General features: G+C 41.1%; 1 protein-coding gene across 1 annotated transcript; it reads left to right on the top strand.

Moving 5' to 3' along the window:
* Positions 1 to 9,458: 9,458 nt before the first annotated feature.
* On the top strand, positions 9,459 to 14,014 carry LOC102216247 (ras-related protein ORAB-1-like). The gene is made up of 6 exons (XM_005737441.1): positions 9,459 to 9,472; positions 10,888 to 10,960; positions 11,034 to 11,129; positions 11,258 to 11,353; positions 11,449 to 11,580; positions 13,690 to 14,014. The coding sequence occupies exons 1-6, from the start codon at positions 9,459 to 9,461 to the stop codon at positions 13,915 to 13,917; spliced, it is 639 nt and encodes a 212-aa protein (XP_005737498.1). The 3' UTR covers positions 13,918 to 14,014.
* The last annotated feature ends 5,223 nt before the right edge of the window (positions 14,015 to 19,237 follow it).

The following is a 19,237-nucleotide window of genomic DNA, read 5'->3' on the forward strand; positions in this document are numbered from 1 at the left end:
CCCCAAAACAAAACAAAGACAGTGCAACGCCAGGCAGAACGTAACGATACAGACACAACAGTGCAATAGAAAAGTGCAAAAATCTGAGCGTCGTGCAAAAAGTAGCTAGGTGTATGAAGTAGTGTGTGTGTGTGTGTCAGTCCAGTCACTGAGTGCTCAGGAGTCTGACGGCCTGGGGGAAGAAACGGTTTCACAGTCTGGCAGTGAGGGTCCGGGTGCTCTCGGTACCTCTTACTAGAAGGCAACAGGGTGAAAAGTGTGTGTGGGGGGGTGTGTGGGGTCCTCCACCACACTGGTGGCTTGGCAATCAGGAAATAAAGAAAATAACCATTCTAACTGACCCCCATCGAAAACACATTTGACAAAAAGTTTGGTTTTAAAAAGTCTTTAGGGTTAAGGTTTCTACGTTAGGGTTAGATGAATGGATAGGATGAACTTCTGGATTTAGAACTAAGGCATACCTCTGACCCTGACCCTCACAGCAGTCTGTGATACAGGCGCAAGCTTTATTTTATTGGTTGCTGGTGCTGAGCGTAAATGACTTTTCATGAGTTTGCTTTTATATGTAAAGATTGAAAGTTTTCATTTGAAGCTTGGAGGGGTTTTGTAGAGAAACCAAATGCATTGAATTTGATGTATTGTAGTTAAACTCCATTTTGATGAGCTTTTACTTTTATTATTATTATTTTTTTAAGTTTGCACTATTTTATGTTTCCCAAGGAGCAGTAACACATCCAGCCTGCTGTACATGGTTTGTGTATTAAAGATATTCAAATGATCAATTAAAAAAAAACAAAAACAAAAGTCATGGTGATGTTCATGTTTAGGTGTAACATGTTTAATGAAGTTCAAGTGAAGCTGAGAATGATGTGCTTGTTGTGAAAGACACTAAACATATTCTACCAACTTTAGAACATCAACAGTTTCATCAGCCTGAGAAATGAGTGTATTTATGGATGCAGCCATCCAGCCATATCTAACGGAGTCATTACCATAACAAATATTAATTCCCATTGGAATTCATGTCCTCTTTTCTTTTAGTACAAGCCAATAGAGTTGCTGCATCAGTCCACTGAACCGTACTGTTTTTCACTGCTATTGTTCCTGGTTTGTTTTCCGCACCGGGCCTCCAGCGACCCCATTAATCCACCAAAACAAGTTGCTGGAAAAATGTCTCTGCAGAGTGGGCGACTCATTCACGATCTCAGGTGCTGATGAAAATAATGTTACAGCATTTTCACTGGTTGGAAAACTGTCAATAAAAGCTGTATCAGCATATTAGCATTGTTCCCAGTTTCCCATATGAATTACTGATAGTCGTTTGGATGGCCACTGTGAGTTAAGTACAGTTCAGATAAAACTTTTTTGTTTCTTTTGCGGCTGGATTCAGTATGTATATGTTAGTTTAAATAAGCAGAACACATTTTGTCTGCCTACAAATTTGCCAAAGCGATGCTGTTTTAAATGTGTGGTGCATGGAATCCGATGAGTTGGAAGCTGATCTGTTTTCAGCCTTTTTTCATTCCTTTCTTTCTCTCGTGAAAAGTCGAGACTGTGGACATCACGTGCTGGGTAAAAAAAGCTCGCACACAAACACACCTCTCTTTTCTCTGGTCTTGCACAGACTCTCACAACACAGCTCTCAAGCAACAGTGACCTTGAGTGTGCACAAGCATGCTTGCATCTGCACGTGTCTCCTGTCAGCAGGACTGCAGACCAAACACGCCGTGACATAATTACTACAGGAAGAGAAGCGGGGTCAACAGAGGTGTGTGTTTCCAGGGGTGGTCTGCTACACATACGACCCTTGATGACAGACATGAAAACAAACACGCTTGCACACACACAGACTCATGCCACCTTGTACACTGTGTCTTTATGCTGTGTGTGAATGTGTTTCAATGTGTTTGTCTTTGACATGAACCAGTGGAGTTTAGCTGTGTGTGTGTGTGTGTGTGTGTGTGTGTGTGTGTGTGTGTGTGTGTGTAGCCCTTTAGCCTTGATAAGCGAGCTGCTTTGACTTCATCCCTTGCTTCATGTTGATAATCGTAGCAGTTTACGAGACACAACAGGCGTTGCAAGGCTTACTCTGCTTGTGTGTGTGTGTGTGTGTGTGTGTGTGTGGTTTGCTGTGTGGTAATGTTTGAGCGATGAGGGGTTAACGAACACAGCTGCCGTCAGTTGGAGTGTACAGCCGGAACTCTGGATGTGGTTTACTGTTGACTGTATCTGTGTGCGTGTTCCTGTATGTGAACATGCGACACAATGTCACAATCTGCATTACATGTCAGCGCTGTTTTTAATGACTTATGAAACTTCAGGTTTACTGTAATGATAGCTTTTGGGACATGTTACATATATGTTTCCTCTCTGGACAGAGCACAATATAGAAAGAGCGATTATGTCAGCAGAAACGCCCTCCTTTACATGCTCGGCTGTAGGAACGCACATGACGTCGCTTTAGTCCAGCCTTTGCTGATACGGCCACACATCTGCTCTCCTCCGGCATGTGTTCCATCAGACCTGATGTCAGGCAAACTTCTGCAGATAAAGGAGAGAGACTGATTAGCCCACACAGAGCATCCGTGCTAATTAGACTCATCTCTGTGGCCCTGTTTCCTCAGACTACCTCTCCCTTCTTCAGATGAGCTCTAAGCAAGGCCTGCACCACACGTTTCATCTATGAAAACTGCTGGACTGGGACTTTTATATGTCAATTAACCTATCTGCAGAGCCAGTTCTACCTTGAGAAGTAGTGCCAGCGTTGGTTGCACACGCAAAAGAAATTACAAAGGCAAGAAAATAATAATGGACATATCTTATTTTTTATTTTTATTCTTTGATTGAGAGCAGATACGGGGTTAGAGCAGGCCAGTGTGACTGAACCCACAAAGAAGAGGGAAACGGAAATCTTCCTTGGATACAACCCCAAAGCAAATACGCAAAACCTCCTTTGTCCTTTGATGTCCCGTTTGTGTGACTTTTATTGCTGTTTGGCAGTCACTTGATGCTAAAGAGGAGATAAGTGTTGTTTTCGTTTGCTCACTGAGATCATGCAGGGCCATGTTCTGATGCCAAACAGCAGACATCTGCTGAGACTCGTACAGGTGAAGTTATTCTGCTCTTATTTAGCTCAGTGCTTTTATCAGTAAGCTCACGCTTTTTGAGCAGCATGTCAGTTCATCCTCTGTCTGAAACAAGCCAGCTCCCCAACACATGAGGGGGACGGACTTCTGTGCAGCCTGAGATGACCATATTAAGGATATCCTCTCCATGACATCATCAAAGGTTAGAGAACAGCACATGAAGCTGAGTGTTTACAGCAATCTGACGCCTGCTATTTTGTACATTTACACATATGCTGTCCTCAGTATTTGAATCTTTGACCACATTAATATGAGCATCTGTGGTTGTAAAAACACGTTGCTGTTTTATGTTTTTATTCTCAGACACAAATAAACAAACAACAATCTAAACACAAACAAACACTCACACTTTTAGTCCCCAAGCTGAGCAGGTGCGTGTAGCTGCTGTAGGTACAGTCTAACCCTTTAATTAAGTCACACTTCATCTTTTCAGCTTTATATTGTTGGCCGTAGATCAGCGTGTGTTTGTTCTTTCACAGTAGCAGAAGCTTAACAGAGGGATCTTTGAGTGTCATATTGCTTCCTGTGTGTGTTTGAAAGCAAGGCAGGGATAGGAGCTGACAGAAAGGAACTGCCTGTTATGGAAAACACACACACACACACACACACACACGTTTCTCACATACCTCTAGTCTGTGTGGACAGCTGGTGGGTTGGCGGGAAAACTGAGGAGCAGCTGTCACTGAGGAGAAAGAAAGGGAGAGAAGTGGGAGCGGTGGAGTGGGAGGGAGGTGACTACATACACCTAGAGATGGAAAAAGACGAGAAGAACAGGAAAGACATCTGTATCTAGATATCTAGACAGAGAGGAAACACAAGGAAGATAAAGAGGAAAGATTGAAATGAAAGAAATGCAAGAAAAGCCCCACAAAGACATGTCTAATCAAACAACCTTTAATTTCATGAATATTAAAATCATGAACTGAAACCCTGCAAACTCACGCGCTCCTTCTGTCGGATTCAACTGTTAAACTGGAGCTGATTTTAATTTTAGAAAACTCTAATGTGGCCATTGTTTCTGAAAGTTCATGCTTAATTACATGAATGCAAGTTCTTTGCTTAATATGTTGGGATACCTGTTTCTATATTATTGATTACATAATGAAATGATGTAACATAACTTCACAGACTGATTATAATTAGTCTTAATCTGCTTTGATCTCTCTAATATGGGGCTCTTTATACTTATGTCTGCATTTTTATTTTGTTAAATACGAACACAGTCACAGCAGAGGCGCTGCCACGTGTGTGGCCAGAAAGACAGGACCAGTGTGTTTATTTGGTAGTTCAGTGAAAGGCTTCAGTTAGTTAAGAGTGGGAGAAAAAAACTTTCACGTTTGTAGTTTTATTTTGTTATACAATATTTGAAATAAAACAAACAAAACACTACATTTTTGGAAATGTTTGTGGGCGTTTTCTTGTTTGTTTGGGTTTTTTGTACTATTTGAACACTAAAGTAACCCTCACATGAGATGACAGTGCCAGCAGTGGCCCACGGCTCATTTCAGTTTCACACCCCTGCTGTAACATCTTCACCTCCTGTGTCTTGACTTCTTTAGTTTACATTGGTTAAAATGGTTTTTGCTTTTTGTGTTTTGCGGATGCAGAGCCTTGAAATCAGTTTTATTTACAGTTTCAGTTGCAAAGTGAAGAAGCAAAATTAAATTTAAAGTAGTGAATATTATGTAGCACAAAAGGAGTGTTTTAAAGACTTTATGTAATAACTGAACATTTAAAATTTGATCAGTTCCGAGTTGTTTCTTTTAGCAGTTTATCAGATCAGTGCAAATGTACTGTATATGGACAACACTGCAGACCGTCACGCTCTGCTGCCATAATGAGGCTTTGGTTCACTCTTCAGTTTTGAGTGAGGTTAATTATATTGCTTAATTGGCCTCAGGGCTAAAACACACACACACACACACACACACATGGAGGAGTAAGGGATTGTGGTAAAATAAGGGTGAATAGTAAAAAGCAGCTATTTATCCCCGCTCCCTCGGGTCTCCTGGGACGCATGCTGATGGGAACAATGATCGGTTTAACTCCATCCACTGACCTGCACACATCATACACACAGCCTCACACACTCTTCATGTGTGGCTCTTCTGGCTCAAGACACATACACCCACACGCACTCATTTTGGGAGTTTTTTGCACGTCAATCTGCATGTTGACCACGTCAGTTGTTCCAGACAGCTATCGGTACTCTTTCTGTTCATGTTTGTAACTCAACAGCTGAGAAAATGAACATACAAAGCAAAGTGTAAAAAACACTCCTGGTGGGTTTTCCCTCTTATAAAAAGTCATTCGTAATTCTTACGCAGATTTCAGAAATGGCACAAAGTAACAGTGGCAGGTTAACTGCCAACATGTTCTCATCACAGAGTTTAAATAGTGCACTCCTGTTAGAAGCTGCTGCTGTCACAGAAACTTTGAAAAAGGTGTCCTTGGCGTCACTGCCGCGAGTCGATATTAAGCCCTGGTTGTGTTCGATACTGCGGTCACTGCTTGCATAAACTATAATGCAAACTCAGCATAAAGATTTAGACTCAAGCTTGAGGTAAGTTTGACTCGCTTTAGTAGTTTCCTGATTGATGGAAGAATTGCAAGGCCATTAAATTATCATGAACCTTCTTGTTTTACCAAACAGCAGCATTTAACACCCTGAGAATAAGAATCCAGCCATGTTGGCTTTTAACATGTGCCACAGGTCAAAGCACAGTCTGGGATTTTAATAAGTAAACCTTTGTGGCGGTCTCTTCATTTCTTGGTTTGGTGACGTTTTGGCTTTGACTCCAGCAATCAGAATTTTAACAGAGTTTTGTGTGACTTGGCCGACATTCTTGTTGTCACCTCTTCTGTAGGAGTTGTAACTTAAGCTCTGCCAGACATAATATTTCAGGGTGAATTTTAGTTTTGTTGTGTAAAATGAACGTTTTACATTAGCGCTGGTTTTGAATGCAGGATAGAGATCCCAGACTAGCTTTCATAGACTAAAAACATGAGTAAATACAATTTGTTTTGCACCCCCACCCAAAGTTTCGCCTCTCCTCTCCATCACTTTGTTTTCAAAGATTTCCCTTTCTTCTTCTTACTTGTCTCACGTTCCCACCCTTCCCCTTGCTTTCTAACCCTCCTTCTTTGTTATTTTCTTTCTCTCTTTATTTCTTCTTTTTCTCGTGGACCCTTCCCCCAGTTTTCCCACCTCGGTGCTCCATCGGGAGCACCACAAAGCCTGGTGCTGCCGTAGCAACCACCGCGCCACCGCCTCTGCCCCGGCAACAGGCCGTCGTCAGGGCTGCTGACCCTTGACCCCATCACAGCTGCTTACCCATCGCATATCCCTGGCTCTCTGCTCGCTCCCGTGACCAGGGGGTCACACACTATATCACTTTCACCAAAAAAACAGGACAAGACGAGAGAGGAGAGGAAAGGAGAGACGAGGAGATGAAGCAAGCACACAAGGAGAGAGGAGGTAAGGTGACCAGAAAAAAAACAGAGAAGAATGAAGATTAAGAGTCGACATAGAAGGAAAACTAAAAGAATCAAAGATATGAAATTAAATGAAGAAAGCAAAAGATAACAACCTTAATATATGTTAAGTGGAGATAAATGAGGAGCAGAGGAAAAAAGAGATGAGGCAACACGATGAGAGGACAGCAAAAGGGATAAGAGACCATCTTATGGTGGAACACACACCAGCCCTGACGCTAATGCTCTGACTCATCGCACTCACCTTCTATCACCACTCATGTCAGCTACAAATCTGTAAAGTTTCATGACTGCTGTCTTGCAGCGTTGTGATGCTATCATGTTGATATATCTGTCCACATACAGACAGGCAGACACAGACACATCTTCGAAAGTACTCTAACCTCTTTAGATACTCCTGCTATAGCAAGCAACAGCAGGCCCCTGTTTGCTATTAAGACATTCACCAAAGAACAAAAGCACAAGGTGAAACCAAATGTATCCATTCTGTTGAAGGTTGTAACAAAAAACAAAGATTAGAGAAGACAGAGTGAAGAGAAGACATAAGGCACAGCGGAAGGAAATGAAAAGAGGAGGGGACATATGAGGAATGAAAAGGAAAGAGAAACAAGAAATCCAAGGATGGAAATGAAAAACAGTGAAGTGCTACTCGTGTGTAAATCGACTTTGGGTTTCTTGGAGGTAGACAAAAATAAGTTATATTATTGTTATTATAAAGAGGACTGTAAGAAAAGAATAGGCACAATGAAAGGAAAGTGAGATTAGAGATAGGGAAAGAAAAGGATACGACTGACGATGAGCAGAAATAAAAGTAGAGAAGAAACCAACAGGAGAGGGGCGATGAAATGAGAACATGAGAAAAAGGAAAGCAGGAGCTGAAAGACTAAGAGGTTTACTTGGGTTAAAGACATAACATTTATGGATCTATCGAGCATTATGTGAAAGTTCAATTTATAAAACATTATAGAAAACAGTTTAATCCTCTAAACTTTCGACTCTTTTTTTAACTCTACTGGTTCTACAAAGTGCTTACATCTCTCATTCATATTCATGAGCATGGCACACAAATGGTGACACATTAGGCATTCACCTTTATGGTACTGAGTTTGTGTCTGTCAGTATTTGTCTGTGCAGAGAGTAATGAACCCACGGTGGTGTGTAGTCCTCCAAAAAACCAGCGCAGCATGGATGATGCTGTGCGTAGGCTAGATGTTGATTGGTTGAAAAGTGGGCAGGAACAGGAAAAGGGACGACAGGAAAAATTCCCCCAACTGGAAGAAATATGAGAGAGCTGCCCTGCACAGACGACTGATGGAGCCAGGTTCAGCCGGGCACATGTAATAACATCATGTGTTTCCAGGACTGAGGATGTGTCTGAAGCAGACTCCATTCCCCTGTGTGCCACACGAGGAAAGAAAACTGGTTACACCTCACACATTTTAGGCCTCTTTTTTCCTTTTTGGAAAAAGTCCACCCTCTGCCATCACATACATGTCACAAAGGACATGTTTAGACTCTCTCTTGAAATGACTCCTGACAGTCAGGAGTTTGGAGGCGAATTAGAGAACAACCCACTTTATCATGTGAGTCATGGTCACCCCATATAAATTTAATATTTAAGCTAAGAAGCATCGTGGCTGTTCTCTGATAACAAATTCGTTTGAACTGTTGTCATGGACAGTATAAAGATGTTGTGGTTAGCACTGTTGCCTCACAGGAAAAAGGTCTGGGGCCTTTCTGTGTGGAGTCTGCATGTTCTCACTAAGTCGGTGTGGTTTCTCTCCGGGTACTCTGGCTTCCTCCCACAGTCCAAGACATGCATGGAATGAGGTTAATTGGTAATTCTGTTCAGGGTGTACCCTCCCTCTTGCCCTCTGACAGCTGGGATAGGCACAGGCACCCCCACAACTCTGAATTGGATAAGTGGAAGAAGATGGATGGATGGACTACATTAGCAAAGGCTCCTTAACAGAAATGAACCCTGTAAAGCATCTCTGTGGCTCTGCGGACAGCTGCCATGTTGCTTTTGGCTGCTTTTGTTTGGTTTCAGTAGAACTTCTTGTTTGTTTGAGAAGCTCAGAGCTGCAGTTGGTACAGGAGTCACTGTCACTTTGATTCAAAATGAGTGCAGAGCAGAGGCACAGTTTCATGCCGCTCACCACAGCAACACAGCACAGTGGAAACAGCAAAGAAACCAGCTGAACGTTGAGACTTAAAAGTGGGTAAAAATAAATTTTCTACAGGACTGTGTAGATGTATTTATGTCTGTGTGTGTGTATACATGTTTAGACATCTTTGTGAGGACAGAAAATTGGAATGCTGCTATACTTGTGGGGACCAACAGTCACTTGTGGGGACAAAATGCCTGTCCCCACAAGTTTGAAGGCATTTTTCACACTCAAAATGTGGTTTTAGTGTCAGGATTACAGTTAGGTTAAGGTTAGGTTTAGGCTCAGGGTTAGGATTAGGCATTCACTTTTGATGGTTAGAGAAAGCGGCTAGGGAAAGCATTATGTCAATGAGATGTCCTCACTAAGATATGAAAACAAGTGTGTGTGTGTGTGTGTGTGTGTACCTTGGTTTTAGGTGCTGTCCTCAGTGTAACCTGAACTGGGCTTTATTAATAAATAATGCATCTGAACCAGTCAGCTCATCAGTCAGCTTTTGAGGCAGGCAGTTCTGGCTTATTCTGCCATTTGCCCTCCAGCGGGACAGAAACAGACGCAGCATCAGAGATTATCTGTCTGTTTTCAGACTCAGGATTCAGTTTCAGGTGTTTCTGTTTTTGTTGCGTCAACTGGGCCGACCTCGTTGATCATGAATCCTGAATAGTAAGTGTTGTTTCTTTCTCTGCGCAGTGCATTACCGAGATGAAATGATCAGCTTGTAATAAAATGACACCTGGTCTTTAACACTGGCTGCTGACATGGAAAGTTAGGAGAAAACTTAAGCATGTGTAACATGCCCGACCCTTGTTTTTAACCTTTGTTTTGTAACTAGAGATCAGACGTATCAGACGTATGTCAGTCTAAAAAGACATACAAGCCAGTTTTATTGCTGAGGTGTCTAATTTGAGCTTATCAGTAAATTGTAAGTTGTGATGAATTAATGTTTTATGTCCGTCCATAGATTTGCTGCATGTTTCTATCAATTTGTAGAAAAAAAGCAAAAAGAGTAGATAATTGGAGGCATTCAGTTGTAGGTAATCTGTAATGGCTCACTAGGCCTCTGTGGCAGATGGGTATTGTTTAGTGGTGCTCAACAGAACAAAGACAAATTGTAACTTCTCGCAGACAAGAGTGCTACAGAAGAAACCATACACAGAAAGACATTTGATCCCAGGTTCGAGTTTGCGTCTGTGACTTATGTGTCCATAAACTGTGTAATGCAGCAGCTAACCACTTTGGTTTAATGCTACTCATTCAGAAATACAACACAATAATTTGCATCCATCTAGTATTACCAGGCAGCTGCTTTACTGCCAGCTTTGAGAAACAGCAGATGGTTTTGTTGTAATAATATCAACAACCTGGTTCCAGGAGGGCACGGTTTAAGCTGTAGCTCCAAATTCTTACATGAAAATAAAACTGAATGGAAAACTGTGTAGTGTGGATGGTTTTATTCACGGTCTATGGAAAAGCTTGCTTCTTATTCATTAATTTGTATCTTTAATGGGTAAAAGTTAGACATTTAAAAAAAGGAGTTTCTTGGTGACGACCACGTTGTTACCTGTGATTACACAAAATGACATTACTGGTGAAACATTGTTTCAGTATCTAAAACTAGTGACTGTGATAAACCATTCCTGATGAGCTAACATCTGTCCAAGGTTCACACTTTCATTTGACTTGTGGTTCAAGCACTTCATGGCGCTTGCACTGAGTGAAAAACTGCAAGTCTTACAAGCAAACAGCACGACTGATTTTGCAACCTTCACACTGTGCACTCGATATTTAGTTCATATGAAAGCAAAAAACAAAAATCTTCCAAATTTAGAGCATAAAACATTCAAAATATCAGATCAACCCTTGACTTTTGTTATAGATGTAATAAAATCTGGTTGCAAGTGTGCCACCCTCTGCATTTCTGAAATTCATGTCAGCATTCAGAGCTGTATTTGATGTGTGTTATTTGCTAGCTGGCTTTCAACATTTAAATTATGCAGCTTTTTATGGCATGACATCATTTACATCTGAGATGGAACCTCTGTAGTGGTTCATTCATGCATGTCTTCCTTTCTTCCCAGTGACTACTTGTTCAAGCTTCTTCTCATCGGTGACTCTGGAGTTGGAAAGTCATGCCTGCTGCTGCGCTTTTCGGTAAGACTGTGCACACGTATGCACACAAAGACACGCTCACTTTCCCTTTTTAACACTTAACTGCTTGCTGCAGGATGACACCTACACCGAAAGCTACATCTCTACCATAGGGGTCGACTTCAAGATCAGGACCATTGACATGGATGGGAAAACTGTCAAGCTACAGATTGTAAGGAAACGGCGAAGCGGTTTTGTGAGGAAACAACATAAAGTTGTTTTTCAAAGCATGAAAGTCTTAAAAAAACTGTTTAATGTTAGCCTCAGTGCTATTTTACGTGTGTGCATATACTCCTTCAGTGGGACACAGCAGGTCAAGAGAGGTTTCGAACCATCACCTCCAGCTACTACAGAGGCGCTCACGGCATCATCATTGTGTATGATGTCACTGAGCAGGTCAGTGTGTATGTCTTCATCATCATCTAAAAAGAAAAGCATTTGAACATGAACTCCAGACCTCCTGCTGCTTCGCTTTCTCTCTCTCTCCTCAGGAATCCTTTAACAATGTGAAGCAGTGGCTGGATGAAATAGATCGTTACGCCTGTGAAAACGTCTCCAGGCTGCTGGTGGGAAACAAGTCTGACCTCGTTAGTAAGAAAGTGGTGGATGCTGCCACTGCTCAGGTAACAGGCTACGTGCAGCGAAGAGGCTTAACTTCAAATACTTAGAAATAACTTCACACCTGTGGTTTTATTAAGCATCATAAAACTAAGTGGAAGCTTAAAATGGGAAATCATTTGTTTTTTCTTTAAAATAATTCTAGACATGAGCACACTGGTATTTTGACATCATCACATACTGGTATCTCTATCAGAAGGTTTTAGCATCGTGGACAAAGTGTCTGGCTTTGTGCTTAGACACACGTACTGTGGCAGCACTGGAGGCAGGAAGCAAGTAGTCAAGTTAGGAAGGTCGACAATCATGCCTAATGTTTCAGTAACACTAAAACCAGATGACAACCTCACTGTGACTAGTAAGAATGGGTGGTTGTCCTGTGACTGTGTGGAGATTTTTCACATTCAGCGAATGATTCCAAACAGTTGCTGCGATCAGATGTTTGGCACTCAACCACTAATCACTCAACCTGCAATCACTCTCAGGCAGATTGTTGAAGGTTAGCAAAAAATTACCACCTGATTTATAAATGCAAACAGGTTACTAACACGCTGAAGTCCCTCTGACTGAGTCTGCACCAATGAGCACAATTCTTCTGGGATAACTCAGCTGGTTTCAAACTGGGTATTTTCTGGGTATACTTCTATCTAAAAGTGGGACTGCCAAGCACCTAAGTCATTTGGAGTTAGATTGCGGTGCCGCAGTAACTGTCATACAATCTGGGGAGGAATTCTTGAGACTCCTTTCTTAATCTTGGTGTCGCAGTAGTGGTAGAGCAGGTCATCTGCTAATCAGAAGATTGGTCCCAAAGATATTTGTCATGCTCCATTTTGCATGCCAAATATCTACGGGCAAGGTATTACCTCTGATGGAGTCTCTCCGATGCGTCCAATAGAGTATAAATGTGTGTGACTGTTAGATAGAAAGTGTTAACTTTGGAAAAGCATAGGAAAAAATGCTTGTATGAATGAGGCAAGTTGTATAAAGTGTGCACAGTTAGAGTAGGAAAGCTCTTTATATGAACCAGTCCATTTATCAGATCTATGAGGTTCAGACACCTTAACCCCGTTCAATTACAAACTGATACAGACTGGCCCTCTCTTACTGACTCTAAGGACTCCAAAGAGTCAATTTGAGGGGAGCAACTAACTATGAGTCTCTCAGGGAGACTTCAGCGTGTTAGTAACCTGTTCCAAATCTAGACTTGGACTAAGAAGCAAACCATTTGAAAGGATAGGAGATTGCAAGCTCATATATTTAAAAGTAGCATTGGAGGCAGAGCCTTCAGCGTTCAGGCCCATCTTCTGGGTAACCAGCTCCCAGTTTGGATTTGGGAAACAGAAATCTTCTCTACTTTCAGGAATAAGTTTAAAACTTTCCTTTTTCATCAAGTAGTTAGGGCTGGATCAGGTGACCCTGAATCCTCCCTTAGTTACACTTAATAGGTCATGCTGCCGGAGGTTTCCCATGATGCACTCGGTGTTTCTTCTTCACTGTGTTTACACATCACTCTGCATTTAATCATTAGTTATTATTAATCTCTGGCTTTGTCTTTTGTCCCGTCTTCATCCCCACACCCTCAGGTGTGCCAGAGGTTGCTTCTTGTTAAAAGGAAGTTTGTCCTTCATCCCTACGGTCCTTACCTTACAATAAAAAGCACCTTGAGGAGACTTTAATGCTGTTGTGATTTGGATTGAATTAGTAGTCAGGTCATTGACAGGGGCTTCTTTGGACCAGTGGGCATCTTGTACATGCACCAGGAGCTTTGACAAACCGGCAGTATTTGAATGAAAACAGGCTCAGTGTTCTCAGTGCCAAGTCTGGCCAGGCGTTCATCGACTTTGTAGCTTTCATGTCTAAATTCCTTTGAAAAGTACCAGATGTAAACTTGTGAACTAACTACAATATTTAAATGTTGACTCATCAATAATTCAAAAGTCTGATTACAGTTCTTTTTCAGAATGACTACTCAGTTCACTCTTAATCCAGGAGTACAAATTACATGTAATACTTTACTCTGGAATCGAATTTTAGAATTACAGTTGTTGCATTAAATGCTTTTAAACTGTGGTGTTTACACACTTGCTGCTTTTAATAAGACTTGACCCCATCCACAGGACCTGGCTTCGTCCCTGAAGATCCCGTTCTTGGAGACTAGTGCGAAGAGCTCTGATAATGTGGAGAGGGCGTTCCTTACCATGGCCTCTGAGATCCACAAACGTCTGGCCAGTGAAGGAGGGGGCATGGAGGGCGAGTCAGCAGAGGCCAGGACCGCCAAGATCAACAGCGCCCCCCTGTGGCTGGGAGGGGAAAAACAGACGCAGGAGGCCAATAACTGCTGCTGAGGTGGAAACATAAGCACAAATATTTATTACTTGATGAGACAGATGTGTCATTTGAAAAAGACCCAGCTGTCTGGTTTAAGGACTCATTAACTGAGTGTTACAGGCACACATATCGGCATATTTTTGACATTTATGACTTTGGAAGAAAAACACATTTTTGACTTGACTATGATATATTTTTGAGCTTGGTACTTTTGAATGAGATAGAGGTTGACGTTTTTTCCTTTTACAATTATGTTCATTTATTTAAAAAAAATGAGAAATGGAAGTAAAACTAAATAAAAAGAAAACTATAGCACATTATAATAAACTAGGACCAAACATGCAGAAATCAGAGCACTCAGCCAAAGGAACAAACACGGTGGGGTCTATTCAAGTGTAGGTGACACGATTTGGAAATACAGAGAGGACCGCTCTCGTGAATAGCAATAGTTGAATGTTAATTAGCAGCCGCACAGTCTTTAATTATCTGATATAAGCAACCTGACTGTATGATTTAAGTTTCTATAAATGCCTCAGACTTATTAACCAGTTCCTGTTGTGTTTTGCTTGGTGTTTGTTTATGTCAATAAAGATATCTGAAGTTGGTCTTTTTTGCTGAAAATATAAAGAGATACTGAAATTCTCAAGATGATATTAAAAGAAAGCCTGATCCTGATCTGCGTGATCAAAGTTAGAAGATGATTGTTTCATGGTTTAAATGAGCTAATCTTGGTGGTTTGACTGAGACAGGAGATCAACCACTGAACATGAAAATGCACAAATATCATTAACATCCTTTTTTTCTCCCCTCAAATTTTTAAAAGTCAGCTTCCATTCAAGTTGCATTGTGTGATGCCGGTGCCAGTTTTTGGGTCAAGACTTCTTAATTTGGAACTCTCAGATCCAAATACAGACATGGAGGTCTGGACAATAAGAAAAAGTCTGTAAATTCAGAATAGCAGTGAGTTGATTATCAGGTTTTATTTTTCTCACAATCTGTCACACTTGTTGTTTTTCGAACTTTCAAAGATGCAGAAGTGTCTGGGAGCCGCTGATTTTATATAAAATGTTCATATGGTAAATGCTAACTCATCTGGCATTTGACTTACTAGATTATTAAACCTTTTAAAACCTAAAAGATTCTTGAAGAACTTTAACTCACTATCTAAAATCTGAAAATCACTGGACATCCTCAGGAGATATTGGCCTGACAAATATCCCTTTGTGATGTGAAGGGATTTCTCATGAAGGCCAGGCAACCTTAAATATGTCACATTAGTGTCATTTCAACATGAATTAATTTCCTCTCTTTGCTGTGACAACAGTATTATCGCAGTGTAACAATGACTCACTGAAGGCCGACTTCTTTGTAATCAACTGGACGTTGTTTTAGCAACAAGAAGCTTATGAAAGCAGCTGAGAGACTGAGAACTCAGCAACTTCAGCTACTCAAATACAATTTAAATAAACTTTGTTCTTGAAATGTAAAACAGATGGGAAATAAGACCATGTTTTAAATGTGTGAGCTTCGTCTACACTATATGGTACTGAGTACCTACACCTACCTACCTAGCTACCTACACATTATGCCTACAGTGTGAGCCATAGAATGAACACCAGCTCCCTGTGCACAGTTGGCGTGCCGATGTTAATGCTGAAGAAGGTTTAAAATGAATAGAATATACAAAAATACTCTGGAGTAGAGGAGGATACACAATAATAATGAAACCATAGTGACTACACAGCTGATATACAAGCACATGCGTCAGTACGATCCTTTCCCTACAGTCAGCAGTGAGTTCTGCACTGTCCTCAGGTTTGATATGAGGATTTAAAAGCAGTTTATTTTATGAAAAACTACAAAAACTACAACAGCTGGACTGCCTCAGACAGGCAAATGGAAACAGGATGAGGGGGCAGGACAGAAACTGGCAAGCAGTTCTTTTTCCTTCCACCAGATGTCAGTGTTGCTCTGTATTTGTTTCCTACAGAGGTTGACAGCATCAGTCTCATTCATGATCTCTTATGTTTTATGTTCGCCCCCCTCCTCCCCTGCATCTCTCCCTACCTCTGAGTGTCTCTTTCATCTTTACATCTTTCACTCCCACTTGTCTAACCATAGCCTACCTCTGTTCCTCCACCCCATCCTCATCCCCGGCCTCTTGCTGCTTTTCCATCATTTCATATTCTTTTTCTTTTTTGTTTTCCCCTCTCCCTCTTACTTCACTCTTGCCCCACTCGTCTACACCCTTAATGGACCTCTCATTTTATATCTTTCTCCCATTCTCTTTTGCCCTTCTGCCACACATGAACGTTCCAAAATGAATCTTAATTTGATTGCAGAGATCTACAGCTCAGGTGGGGGAATCTGTCCATAGGACAACTATTAGTCGTACACTGCACAAAGTTGGCCTTTATGGAAGAGTGGCAAGAAGAAAGCCATTGTTAACAGAAAACCACAAAAAGTCCCGTTTGCAGTTTGCCACAAGCCATGTGGGGGACACAGCAAACATGTGGAAGAAGGTGCTCTGCTCAGATGAGACCAAAATGGAACTTTCTGGCCAAAATGCAAAACGCTGTGTGTGGCGGAAAACTAACACTGCACATCACTCTGAACACACCATCCCCACTGTCAAATATGGTGGTGGCAGCATCATGCTCTGGGGGTGCTTCTCTTCAGCAGGGACAGGGAAGCTGGTCAGAGTTGATGGGAAGATGGATGGAGCCAAATACAAGGCAATCTTGGAAGTAAACCTCCTGGAGTCTGCAAAAGACTTGAGACTGGGGCGGAGGTTCACCTTCCAGCAGGACAACGACCCTAAACACAAAGCCAGGGCAACAATGGAATGGTTTAAAACAAAACATATCCATGTGTTAGAACGGCCCAGTCAAAGTCCAGATCGAAATCCAATCGAGAATTTGTGTCAAGATCTGAAAACTGCTGTTCACAAACGCTAATCTGACTGAGCTGGAGCTGTTTTGCAGATTTCAGTCTGTAGATGTGCAAAGCTGGTAGAGACAGACCCTAAAAAACTGGCAGCACCCAACAATCTGTGGGATATAAATATTTCTAACACTAATAACTTGACAGTTAAAAAGTTAAACTGCTGAAGGGCATGCCAGGAGGTGCTGTGTATTCAATAATAGTGAAGTCAAATGATGAACAGAGGAACAGGAGAGCAGTGTCTGATGTATTGAATGATTTTTGTTTGTTTTTTGATATGCTGAACTGCAGATCAGCTCAGGTAGCCCCGCCCACACACAGTGACAGGAAACTAGGTGAGACAAAGAGCATGTTAGAAAAGGCTCATTTATTTTAGCCTGCATTTTAAACTGTGCTCTGCTGTTTAAACAGCTGCTCTGAAAAACGATTTCAGCGCTTAACAGAGCCCGTGAATAGATTCTTGTTCTATTGTTGTGTGGTTTTATCATCTTTATTTTTTCAATGATGTAATTCAAATGTTCAGCATTTTATTTACACTTACTCTTCTACTAATAGAATGATGACCTATATAAAGACTCATTTATGCATTTATTATAACTTATTTATGTATAATAACAATGACAACAACGGTATAAACTGTAAAACTGCCAGGTTCTTTAAAAAGCATGAAATATAAATATAAAACAAGCTTAAAATGCTAATTATAGTTAGAACCCTCAACCCTTAAAGGGGGTAGCTTTTAACCCGTTCACACATAGTAGTCACTACAGTGGATATTCAAAGGCTGTTTTCTTGTATTTGTGTCAGTGCTGTTGGTATACTTGCACATAAACCAGTACACTGGACACTGATGTGTCACTCCATACCTGCCACCCACTGGTTGTTTAATGTTACTACAGATGTATGACGTGTTTCATGAATGAATTATGACAACTTCGAAAAGCTTTTCGATTTTTTTTTCTTAAGCATTTTTATTTATCTTTTCATGCCTAAAGATGAATAAAAATACTTCCTGATTGAGGTTGTCATAATTCATGTTTGACAGGTTTAAGGAATTAAATTAAAGTTTTACTTTTTTGTTTTAGTGTTTACACTAAAGATTACACCAAAAAGATCCAGTTTAAAAACCATCATAAAAGCAACCTCTGATATGTAAAACTACCATGTGAGAGGATTAATTTTAGCCTTTGTTAGCAAAGCGTTCATGAAAAAGTCTACTCCAGTAACGTTTTGTACTTCTGCCACCTCCAGCACACAAAATACTTTTTCTTATCAAACTCTTTGTGCTCAGTCCAGCTCAGACTGATGCTGAAGATGTAGTTTCATGTCTGCTGTACCACCTGCAGTCTGTGTCATCAAATAAGATCAGCAGGTTACCTGGCTGTCTTTTGCATTGAGTTCCAGGTATCATTCAAACAGTTAGTTTTTAACCTGAGGTACATCTCTGCACAGCTGTCCTGTTGTGGAGCAGGTGCACTACTCGGGTCCATTACTTGTGGCATATTTCCCCTTCAGGATCAATAAAAGCCAGCAAAAATGAATATTTTTCAGTTTCTTTTTTAAAACACAGTAATGGTTGGAGCTCCATATTAACTGGGCCAAGTTTCTGGCATGCCAGAGGGGATCCCTGACAGCACTGCTTGGAATAACATGAGGTGACTGAGGATAACTAGGAGAAAAAAAACACAGGCATTACCTTCCTCTCTTCCTCAGAAATAGTGACACATTACTTTTAAATTCACTAATAACTTCAGCACCTGTTTATAGCCTCACGTTTATTATTTGGATATTAATTCTAGCCGTCTCATTTTGTTTTACAGCTCCGGCCTGAGCTTTCAACACCCTCAACTGCCAGCCTTTTGGCAGCTGCACGCATCACTGGGTGCGAGGTAACCTGTCTCTAATCACGGTCTGATTCTGACTGCAGTCATTCTCAGTCAGATTACTGAAGCTTTGCAAATAACTGCTGTCTAACATAAAAACATGTACAGCATCGTGTGAGTCGATGCCAACGAGCACAACTCATCTGCAATGAGTCTCGTTGCTACACACTCGAGTTAAGTCGTTTCCTTTTAGCTATGTTCCTTCATAAAAGGAAGACTAATGCCTGTGTCGCTTCACAGTGAAATCACCTCCCTGCAGCAACCACATCACGATTTGTGGAGAAATATGTGTTTAAATGTGTTTAACATCTTTTCACAAGTAGTTTTGTGTGAATTTCTGTGTATAGACAACAAAACATTTTTACAAGAACAACAAGAAATTTGATCTGTCACACTTGACTGATGACACATCAGGTGCCAACCTTTCTCAGTTCAGTTGCAGATTGTTGACTGACTCCATATTATTGCACTTTTATTGCTTCAAAGGCAATGACAACACAATTCACTGCAC

The sequence above is a fragment of the Pundamilia nyererei genome, unplaced genomic scaffold (genome assembly GCF_000239375.1).
Source record: "Pundamilia nyererei isolate P.nyererei 1_Seehausen unplaced genomic scaffold, PunNye1.0 scaffold00076, whole genome shotgun sequence".
NCBI lineage: Eukaryota > Metazoa > Chordata > Actinopteri > Cichliformes > Cichlidae > Pundamilia > Pundamilia nyererei.